The 12,075-nt window shown below is 38.9% G+C and overlaps 1 protein-coding gene across 1 annotated transcript; it reads left to right on the top strand.

The window, feature by feature from the left end:
* Positions 1–286: 286 nt before the first annotated feature.
* On the top strand, positions 287–11,656 carry urm1 (ubiquitin related modifier 1). Its single transcript, XM_023262071.3, has 5 exons — positions 287–344; positions 2,725–2,795; positions 8,276–8,357; positions 10,176–10,224; positions 10,765–11,656. Exons 1-5 carry the CDS (start codon positions 310–312, stop codon positions 10,831–10,833), a joined length of 306 nt encoding a protein of 101 aa, XP_023117839.1. The 5' UTR covers positions 287–309; the 3' UTR covers positions 10,834–11,656.
* The last annotated feature ends 419 nt before the right edge of the window (positions 11,657–12,075 follow it).

Below are 12,075 nucleotides of genomic sequence, written 5' to 3'. Positions count from 1 at the left end.
AATAATAATAATAATAATAATAATTATTATTATTATTATTATTATTATTATTATTATTAATAATAATAAAATTGACATTTTTTGTAAATATACAATACTTACATTTCTAAAATTACACTCCATAGGTGTCATTTTAATATCACAAAATAATGTACTCCTGCGTTTTACTATTATAATTATTTTATTCAATAATACTTTTGTTTACAGAATGCCGTTGTACTAAATCCCCTCGTGACCAATAATAACGTGTGTTTTTGAAAACGTCACTTCCGACGTCAGCCTCCGACGCTTCCTTCACGTGCCGACAACATGGCGGCTCCCATAGCGATTCATCTGGAGTTTGGGTAGGTGGATTTTAAAGCCTTTATTAGAGCCTGTCATTACTTTTTTGTGGCTCTGTGACAGAAACACGAAGCGACTCCGTGTTAGCTTCACATATTTGGTGTTTGAACAGGAAGGAGACGCTTTTAATTTCCGCTCCGAGCAGCAGAAATGATGAGAACCTCAGAGAACAGAGCTGCAGCTGAGTGACTCCACTGCTAAACACTCAAACTAACACCTCAGAACATTACAGACTTACTCATGAGACGAAGAAATTAGTCCTCTGAGCAACAGCAGTAGAAAAAGTGATTAGTTTTCCTGCGGCGAGCCCCTATTTAGGATCAAGGGTATTTATGGTCGTTGCATTTTTGCAACGAAACTTTGTTGGCACTTCCAAAAAAAAACAACACAGTATAACAAACAACAAATGTTAAAAACAAAAAACAAATATTTACAATAAATACAAGTATTTACAAAAACTATAAAGAGTGTAATAGTGCAATGAGATGCAATGTCTGCTTTAAAGTGTCTGATGTGAGTAAAATGCTTAGTTTGAGGTGGTTATTGCACATTAAAATGATCATGGTCCATCAGTGAGTCTGTTTGAGAGCAGGGGGGTGGGGTAAGAGTTCAGCTCTGAGTTGTGCTATTTGTTGATGGAGGAGAGGGAGGGAGGTGGTGTAATGCTATAATGGAGGCTGCAGCTCTGGGGAAAAAGCTGTTCCTCAGCCTGGTAGTCTGTGTTCTGATGGCCCAGTACCTCCTCCCTGATGACAGTGGGACAAACAGGGAGAGTCCTGGGTGGCTGACGTCCATGCAGATGTCCAGTGCTCTTCTCTGCATGCACTTACTGTACACAGAGTCTAAGTCTGGGAGCTCCCACAATTCTCTGTGCCACCTTTACCATCTGACACAAATCCACCAATCTGTTCAACTTCTTTTTAAATCTGTGATTTTTGGTGAGATTTTGATTCTTCCTTTGACATGTGAACCGTTTAGGAGGGAAAATCACATCTGAAATGAGAAAAGCTGTTGGAAATCACTGGCTGAATCTATAACAACTTGTATTTTAAAAGCTTCTTACAGTGTCATCTGTAGTGTAAAATCATTATCTTGGAAGTAACTAAAGCTCCCAAATAAAGATAGTGAAAATTACAACATGGCTCTCTGAAATGTAAGGCACATTTATGTGTATCGCACCAGCCAGACAGTAAAATTAAAGCTTTACATTAAAATCATTAAAATGAAGCATGAAAATAGCCAATAAAAGTGCATTTTATAATACAAACATGAATAATGTAGTGGAGTGGAAATATAAAGTAAAATGTAAATACCCTAGTAAAGAAGGCACCTCAACATTTTGAGTACATTACCTGAGTAAATGTAGTTAGTTCATTTTCGCTACTGCCAAACAGTACAGCCACCAGCATTGGTAGACTCTAGAGCAGTGTTTTAAAGCCATGAACAATGTTAAAACCGATATATAAACAGTGACCTGTGTACAACAGGAGAGACGCAAATTGGACTGGAGACACACTTGCATCACAAAAATGAGACACGCTGATAAGATAAGTATGAGAACTGACTCACTTGTGGCTTTCTGACCTGATTTCAGACTGAAAGCAGCCAACATTAATTCTGAAAACAATAGATAAGTGAAAATGATTATGTAATATGTTATTCTTCCCACAAGTTATTTTACAGGCCCCATAGTTTCCTATATTTCCTCGAAAGGAACTAATATATATTGTTAAATGCATCATTAGGTTCCTGTAAAGTTCTCTGTAATTTGGTGCTAATTATTAGGGAAACTGTACACATCTGGGTCAGCTGAATGTGCATTTACTTCAGCAGATACGGGAAATAAAAGTTCCATTAATGAAGCTTTATTATCTAAGTTACCCAACATTCTGAGTAGTTGAATAAACAGATCAGAATGGGTAATCCAGTACTTCATCAATTGTACTACCAACACATTTAACATTAAAGGACTACCAAGAAGAAAATATCATAGAGAAAATGTTAACAAGTAATGTTAGTCAGGGTTTCAAAGAGCGTTTCCCACTGTCTTTCTTAATACAGAAACTTTCTCTCTATAGGCTAAACTGGTTTTATATATTTAATCCTGCAAATTATTTTATTTTGATAGTTAGAATTATGAGTCCACTAACAACATAAATATCGGTGTTAAACAGCAACAGTGCTCTCAACTTAACTCAGGCCACTGGTTCCTCGTATATCCTGCGGAAAAGCGACACATTGTCTCAACAGGGTGTTTGTAAAGTGTAAAGTTTATTGAAAGAAATGGATTTATGTAGTGTCAGAGTCCTGATGTGTGACTGATGCGTCATCTAGATGCCACAAAACCACGTATTATTTATGAATCTGTTCTTTTTTTTCTAGAGGAGGAGCAGAACTGCTTTTTAACGGCGTCAAGGAACACCATGTGACTCTTCCAAGCCAATCAGAACCTTGTGAGTATCATCTGTGATCTGTTTATGCAAGTCAGAGTTACAACCTTAATGTGTTCTAGCAATCAATGTCAGGAAAAATTGGATGTCCTAAGGGCTTTCTGTCTTTAATGTTAGATAACTTCATCTCCATAAACCCAAGTAAGACTGTGTTTAGAATTCCAACTTAAAGGACTTTTTGCTGTTTTCAGGCCTAAAATCAACATGGCCGCCTATAACCAAACACCACATGGCATTTTTACACAAAGATTCTCCTAAATATTATATATACAATGGAGTAAAATTGAAATTGAAAGTTATTTATAAAGATACTGAAGTAAACCTGTTGACATGCCATAAATCCACACTTGACTCACACACTACTTTATATTAAATAAGTCAGAAAGCCTTGGAGTCTGGCCAGTCTTTTCTTCAGGAGGAAATGACATCATGTGGAGCAGGTCATGTGATCTGGAATTAACATACTTAGTGTAACAGTATTTTATTATTGTTGCCCTATTATTATTGTAGCTTTGTGTCTGAAATAGCACCCTAAGTCAGCAATGGTACTGGATCGGCCCTAGCAGCATTTAAACTATCATTTTCAATGTGACAAAAGTGTGAACTGCACAGATAAGATTTGACCAGCGACAGGGTCCTGGAGGAGCAACAAGGAAGTCTCCTGGGTGAGTTCTGTTGTCTTTGTGGTGTATAGTGTTATTACCGCTGTTAAAATTAACACTATAGAGTGGTTGTTGAATGGTAAATTTGTTGGCTGATATTGATTTGATTGGTTTAGGTTCAGTGTTTTGTTCATTAGGTGTTCCTTAAACCTTTATACTGTCACTGTATGTCTGAATAAAGCAACGAGGAACATGAGCATAAAGGTGATCTGAAAGACAGGATTCCGTCACTTTCACAGGTGGATGTTACATATCCATGTCTGAAAAGGTCTTCTATCACTAGTGGTATAGAAGTGGACAGAAAGAAGTCACTGCTGATATAATGCAACAGCGTAGCTTCAGATTTATCTTGGTTGATACTCTGTATGGGAGTTAAAAGTCTTGTTTTTGCTGACAGCAGGAAAATCTGGCAAATTGACTGGTCAATATTCAACGTTGATGCAAGCTCAGTTTTACCACTTTACCTTTAAAACAAGTGTAGACACACATAACAGTTTTCCTTTTGTGTTTATCTGTGATAACTTACATTATCCTCATCCTCTCCTGTTCTTTCTTTCATCTCTCCTCATTTGTAACATCTGTTCGACTGCCTGTTGTTTCTCTTTAGCGATCCTTTCAGCCTTTTTTTACTTGTAAAAGCTGCCCACTTTTAATATTGATGTTTGTGTTTGTGAAAGGAGGGCAGTAAAGGGACATTTATGTTGCTTCTGTGAACCAGAGAGGAGTTGGTTGAAAGAACCATTTTTTTGTCTGACAGTATTTCTGCTGCCTTTGTGCACTCATTTTTTCATTTTATCAAAAGTTTTCCTCCCTTGGATCTCAACTGATTCGATTTTATTTTGCAGAGGAATTCAGGGTCTTTCAATCTGGAGCTGGATTTTTTTTTTATTTCCCAAACTCGGCTTTGGACCCAAGTCATCGAGAAAATAAAGAGAGTGGAAGTGTCGCCTGTGAACCGCAGCTGCCTGGAGGTTAAAATGTGATTTTATTATACATGCATGAGTCAGAGAGAGCGAACAAACGAGAAATATGCGTCTTTGCTATTTGACGAAAACAAAGGGTGTTCGTCCGTGGTGCTGACGTTACCACGACAACTAAAAGACAAAAGTTGACCAGAACAGAGAATGTCAGCCTGGTATGACCTTGCTGCACCAGCTGACCTCTGCGTTTGTGTCTATGTGGGTCCAGAGGTTTTGCCTTTTGCCGTGTGCTAAACAAAGTTCTGAAATTTAACGTCGCGCTATCTGACGTATCATTTCCTGGATCTTCTCGCTCATCTCAAGTCTTGCCTGGTTGCTGTTTGTCAGGTTTGCTGATCCTGAAAATGTTGCCGCGAGCTAATTTCGCTTTACACACCACCAGCGTTGGTGTTTGTAAGGCCGTGTGCAAGTACAGAGGGGGTGCAGTGGAGGCAGATATAATTGCTTCTGAATCCTTCGTATTTCTTTTTGACCCCAGCCGGTGATTGATGACCCTCGACTGAAAGACCCCACCCCCTCTCTTTCTCTCTCTCCCTGTCTTCCTCTATCTAACTCTCCCTCTCCCAACGAGCACAACAAAACCCCCATGGTTGACGGATCACACCGTTTTCTGCAGAAAGATGGATAGCTCATCCCCCTCACATGGCCGTCATAATTGCATGAAAGACAGAAAAGCCAAAAGGAGAAAGGAGGGTAGAGAAAAAACTGCACGCACAAAAGAAAAGCGGGAACGGTTTTGAATCAGCATCAAAATGGCGCCTTTTCTCTCCCCTCCCTCCATGTCTCCTTTTCCTCCCACGCAACGCGAGCTATCCCAAGATGCATTAGGTGCCCGTGACGCATTTTCCACTCTCTCTTGTCTGTTTGTTCCCTCATTTTCTTTTCCCCCCTTCTACCTGGACTGCAAAGGCGCTATCAAAAAAAAAAAACCTTCACCTTTCCTCCACGTCCTCATCTGCCAGCTCCTAATTTCTCTGCATCGTCTCTCGTCTCTTCATTTAGACGTCTCTTTTGGTTCAGGATGATTTAAATTTGTAGACCTGTGTAACGTTTTTACAAGAAAGCCATTAAAAAGGGGCAGCGCCTGATGTTTCTGTTATAAAAGGCTTAATTGATGAAACTTTGAATTATCACCAACCTGTGTATTGAACTAAGGCAACTGATTTTTTTTCTACTTTTATCACGTTTGCTTGTGTGTGTGTGTTTAAAGAAGGGGATATAAAAGAGAAGGCGAAAGATGGAAAGAGATGAAGGGGAAGAGAGCAACTTTTATGAGAGGGAGAGGGGGGAGGCAGTGGGTGTGAGGTGGGAGAGAGAGAGCAAATGAAAAAGTAAATGGGTGAAAGGATGAAAGAGCGAATAAGGGGTAATGGTGGAGAAAAATACCAATAGTCAAAGGCAGTAGGAGTGCAAAGAAAAGGAGTCACCACAAAGAAGGAGTTATGACTGCTGTAGTGATTAGTTCTGTTTTTAGCCCCGCAGAGGTGCAGGTCAATATTCACTGCCTAGTAGTGTGTGTGTGTGTCTGTCTGTGTGTGTGCGTGTGTGTGTGTGTGTGTAAGACAAGAGGAGATATTTGTCTTTTTTTTATATGGAGGCCTGGAACCGTAGAAAACTAGCACTATCATTATACTACTGAGCTGGCAGGCAGCACTACAATTAACCTGAACAGCACACAGGCTTTAGAGCTACACACACACACACACACACACACACACACACACACACACACACCTTATACATCTCACATCCTCTGCTCAGTCTGTCGCCCTCACAGCCACACTGACCAGGATGGCGCCTATAGAATTTTTTAGAAATATTTTATTGTCGCAGTGTTGTGGAATATGTTTAAATATCCATATTTGGAGTGTTTTTTTAGATATTTTGTCATCAGCATTGGTTGTTTATATCTGAAGCATCAAAATTCAGATATTCTACACATGAATAATAAAAGCTTTCGCTTAATTTTTTTTAATTGTCATATACGTGCACCTAGTTTTGGCCCCAATCAATCCCACATTGCAATGTATCTCTCCATCTGGAACCCTTTAAAGGGACGATCTTGAGTAAAATTCCAATTTTTACACATCAGACTCTTTTAGTAATGTAATATTTGATTGGTGAAAATGCTAAATGCGAGCCTGCATTCTGTATTTATTAGATTCATTAACTGAAAATCCAAATTTGGCTCCACTACAAGCATTTGTCCCCTGAGTGTGTTTCATGTAAAACCTTCAACCTTCGTACTGTTTTGTGTGATTTTTTTTTTTAAGCTCTGCCTTTGATCCAGCTCGACTCCTGAGCGTCTGAGCGTTTGCTGCCTACCTGCCGCAGCTTCACCGCTCTCCTCTTACACCTGGCTCGGGACGACTCGCTCGTCGTCCTCTTGCCCTCATATCTGCTCCATCTGCTGCAGCTTTCTTGTTCTCTTGCGTTCCTGTGGCGTATTTGCTCTTTCTCTGTTGTGTTTATTTGCTCTCTGCTTTCTATCTCATCTGCTCTGTTCTTTCGTTCCTGTGTAAACCGGTCCAGGAGGCCGATTCTGTTAATTTCGACGGTGTGTGTGTGTGTGTGTGTGTGTGTGTGTGTGTGTGTGTGTGTGTGTGTGTGTGTGTGTGTGTGTGTGTGTGTGTGTGTGTGTGTGTGTGTATACATGCGTGATATGGCTACTAGCAATTGCAGACCTGCTCTCAAGTGTTATCACGTCAAACTAATGCAGGTAGACACGTATGTAGACAGCTGTGATCACGGAAGCAGTCACAAGAAAATATGAGATCTGTCTGTTTTTGTTGCATTTCATCCACTCTGTGTCCTCACACACTTTCTGCACATTTTTAAATAAAAAAAAAAATCACTATTTACATTTAAACACACCACAGTTAACACAGACTCCTCTTCCACCGCCTTAATGTCACCGTTAGCCATACCTTTAATGTATTCATTGTTAGTTGTTTAGTGGGGATTTATCCTAAAACCTCTCATTGGCGTCGCCTTTGTGGCTGTCATGGGTCTGAGTGAGGCTCAGCCTATTGTTGAGACAAGGTCAATCTGATTGTTCAAGAGGTCAGACTCATAGAAAATTCAAGCATCGCTGATATTCAAGCTCAGACGAGAAGCGCCGCGTTTAATGGGCGTCAGAAAATTATTAATCTGAAATGTGGTTGTTCGTTTTATTGCTCCTGCTCTGAAAAATTTCACTGAAAGTACGAGGCTCCGGAGAAATCTAATTGCCCTTATATATATTTTTAAAGACGTACATGCTTGTGAAATATGTCTGGCTTCATATTTTATTTTTTTCCCTTTTATTCTAATCTTTGAAAATGACACGTCAAGCTCTAGATGGTATTTTTTTTTCCATTTCTACATTTTATACACACAAATCATTAATTTTCTTTCTTTCTGCTCAAGGTGAACGGCGTTGCTCTTGGCCGCTGACATCAGTCAACCTTCCCCCATTTCCAGTGTCCTCAACGTACACATACACTCATAAATATACATGCAGACACACACACACACACACATATGTATATATATATATATATATAGGCACCCCCTTGGTCCCGCCTGGTACCTCTGTCGCGTCACATCGACCAGGGGGCTGGAACCATGCACCTTGACCCTTAACCCCTGACCTGTGACCTCCGTTGTCTGACTCTGTATGGGCTCCGTGTGTGTGTGTGTGTGTGTGTGTGTAGATGCAAAATCTGTTCATACACTGTGGTCACTGCCCTACCAAAACAACAAAAATTCTCATTTTAGTAAGAAACGTTGCTTCAGGTGAGGCTTGGTTCTGGAAGGCAGCGTTGTGATTTAACTATGGAACTGTGTGTGTGTTTTCTAGGGGACATGAAGCAGCTGCTGGTTTGGATCCAGAGGAACCTCCTGAAGGAACGACCCGAACTCTTCCTCCAGGGAGACTCCGTGTGAGTGACACATGCTCGTTCTGAGATAACCTTAACGGATGTGTCGTATGTTACACCACCGCTGGAACACGTAGGAACGTAACATTCTAGCAAAATTGCTCCATAAGAGCGGCTCTCAACACGGGCAGCTCAGTGAGGCATTATTCAGTTAAAACTGCTGAAATGCTGGGAGGAAAAAAAACACAGTGTAGCCTTCAGGTTATAGGTTTCAGTAAGATGATTACCTGTGTGTGAGCTTGTGTGTTGTATGTCTGTGTGTGTGTGTGTGTGTGTCCAGGGCTCACAGCAGCCTTATAGGACTGGCTGACTTTTACAGCTGCCTTTTGTGCGGGACTATTTATAGCACCATCTAACCAATGAATGGAGAAAAAGCTGGGGTACCTATAAACCTTATAGATTAGATGTGTGTGTTGGTGTGTACTTTATGTTGGCAGCACTCACTGTTTTTTTTTTTTTTTGAGCAAACCATCATCAAGGTGATGCTTCATTATCTATTTAAAAGGATGTTGTGTGTGATTTAGTTTACAATCTTTACCTTGTCTTCTGTTCTTTTGTTCTTTCTCCCCACAGCCATGGTGTTTTTTTTTGGTTTTTTTTGGGTGCATGTTTGTTCTCACAGGTTCCTCTCACGTTGCCCTTTCTCATTGACGTCACAGTGCATGTATGAGGTGGAGTGAGAGGCGTTATCTCTTCACCCACATGACTTAAAGTTACCTCTTTTTTAGAAAAAAAAATACCCCAGCATCTGTTTTAAAAAAAAAAAAAGACTTCACCCATAGGTGCCAGTTGTTACCCTCCCCCATTATCTCCATTATCCTCCTTAGTATGTTATTTTTGGGACCCCATTAATTTCCAGTGACAGTGAGTTTTTTTTTCCCTGCTGTACTCTTTAGCTTCAGCCACTTACGTCTCTCATAAGAAAACCATCATTGCTTTCACTGCTTGTTGGCCAGAAAACAATTTGAGAATTGTTTTTCTGCTAATACAAGTGCTTTATTTATGCACATTTGCAAATAAAACACTATAAGGAAACATTGCATTACCAGCAATGGGAATACTCACAGAGCTCTTGTTTGTGATTTAATATGGGCTGTAACATGGACACAACACACAAGTAAGCACTTACTTATTATTTTGTATTTATATTATTTAAAAAATTCAAACACCAGATTCGTTTTTCTAATTTCTCCTGCATGTATTTTGCTCTAAATGCTATTAAACAATTAAAAACCGACTGAAAAGATTTCAAAAGGCATTCTTTATTTTCAGGTGCATTCATTGCTTTTTAAATGTAAATCACTTTAATGGGATTTGTAGGGTTTGTCAGACTGTTTCAAACTAATTACCGTGTCCTGTGTCTCCCCCCTCCTTCTCCTCTATTCACCTCCCCAAAAAGCCTAAACTGTAGTTGGAAAGTATTCATAAAAAATGTATTAACTGATAATTTACTATTTTAATGTGCTTAATTTGACAGAATTAAATCTAGGGGGAAAAAAAAATTTAAATCTCATGCTTGAAATTTCAAGGATTATCTTTCAAAATTTGTTTTTGTTGCAAATAATTTCCATTTTTATTGTCACACTTCTGCCAATAATTGTGTTCTTAACATTTTAAAGCAACTCGAATGTTTAGACTTTCTTCAGATTTTTAAATTTATTTATCATTTAATCTTTTATTTATGTTTTTTAGGATGATAATGTACACATGAATGTGTCTTTGAGGTTTCTGAAATGTACCTGTTTGGAGCTTTTCCACATGTCTGAGTGTGTGCTGCCTTTGGGAGACACGTCTGACTGAAAACGGTGTGTTTTCCCACAGGAGGCCTGGGATTCTGGTGCTTATCAATGATGCAGACTGGGAGCTAATGGTGAGCACTGGGAGCCACGTTCACTGTCAGATGGTGTGGACAGTGTGTGTGTGTGTGCGTATTTGAGTGTGTGTGTGTTTCTCAGCACAAATATTTTCATCTTGACATATTTTTTTTAACCTTTATCGTGTGTTTTCAGGATGCACTGTTACACTCTTGAGTGATTAGAGATCATGCAGATACTAAAGGAACGTGTGTGTGAGTGTTTAAATCAAAGTGTTTGAGTGCGAGTGGGAACCTGTATGTTCACCGATAGCGAGGCCGTTCATTTTCTCTCTCTCAGTTAATGTTTCATATAATGTGGAAGCATGCAGTGGCGAGACAAGTTTGTCCTTGGGGTCTCGTATCTGATCACATATTTACATGCACATGCAGTCTGAACGCTTCAATCTGAATGGATTGATTCAATTACAGGACTCAACGCAGGATGTAAATGAAATGAAAAGTTTGTCATTGATTGGACCCCATTTGAAGCACAGGAGTGATGCACGCATTAATAAACGCAGGTATTTCTCCTTTGGTTTGTTTCCTGAACCTCAGGGGGAGCTGGAATATCAACTGCAGGACCGAGACAACGTTGTGTTTATTTCTACTCTTCATGGAGGATAAAAGAATGAGCACATATCTGCAACAGTTCCAGCCTGTTTCCTCCACATCCTCTGCACTCTTTGCTCCCCCCCTCTACATCCCAATAACACGTGATCCCATTGGATGCTGTGGATGTGTCGTCCCACACTCAGACCACTGATGCTGGTCCACAGGAATGAGTGGAAATTCAGAGATGGTCACGGTGACAAACGTGGAAGCTGTGAGATGGGAATCCTGAAGACAATTTTCTTTTAAAAAAAAAAAAAAAAATCAAGCTGGTTTAAGCTGTGATTGTACTGATCAGCTCACTGGTGCAAGTGTAAATACCTGCAGTTAGTTATTCTACCTTTATTTCTCTGCAACCATCTATCCAAAGTGGGACAAAATTTGTTTTAAAATTACCTTCACTTCACCAGAAAATACAAGAAAACTCTTTACCCTTCCATTAGCATTTATTAAACATCTAATAAATTCTTTATAATTCACAATATTGTTATTGTGAGTAGATAAGAATATTTTAAGTGTTTATTAATATGAAAAAAATTAAAACTCATGTAGACATATTTAATATGATTACAGATGTGTCAATATTATCTGTTTACACAGAAACAACCAGATGCTTCACAGATTTAGCTGTAATTAATATGTTGATAAACACGTTAAAATGTCTTTATCTCCTTACAAGTAGCTGTTTAGTGTGTTACAAACCATTTATTAAATGTAAATAGTTTACTTTTAAGTGCTTTTTATGTCTGTGTAATTGACTTTTTTTTAATTTTATTTTTGTTTTGATTCTTTATTATTTTCCTAAAATGGAAATAAAAAGAATCTTTTTCTACCATGATTCGTGCAGTCGCATAATTGGATTTTTTCTGGAGTGTGTATTTTTTAAAAAATATTTTAAGAACATGTACTCTGCGCGATTTTTTTTTTTTTTTTTTACTGTTTTTCTTACATGTGAATGATTGAATATTTTTCAGGAATTCTATATATTTAGGAAAATTTCATTCTTGCACTCGCCTCTGAAATTAATAAATGCGAATACCATAAATCCATTTTAGTTCAGATTTTTTTATTGCTACGTTAATTGCCGTCAGTGTGACTGATTTGTGATTTAAACGTTTTCACATTTTGTATTTCTGTTGCTCACAAACTGCAAGATTTCCCCCTAAATCTTCAGTTTTGTCTGTCAGAATCCAAACCAGCCTGCAGCGTTCAGGCTCCAAACGGGGTTTTTTCCTTCTTCCTACAATTAGAGTTTTA

The sequence above is a fragment of the Amphiprion ocellaris genome, chromosome 17 (assembly GCF_022539595.1).
Source record: "Amphiprion ocellaris isolate individual 3 ecotype Okinawa chromosome 17, ASM2253959v1, whole genome shotgun sequence".
Lineage (NCBI taxonomy): Eukaryota > Metazoa > Chordata > Actinopteri > Pomacentridae > Amphiprion > Amphiprion ocellaris.
Note: the sequence above shows the minus strand (reverse complement) of the source record. Positions and strands in the feature narration are given on the sequence as shown.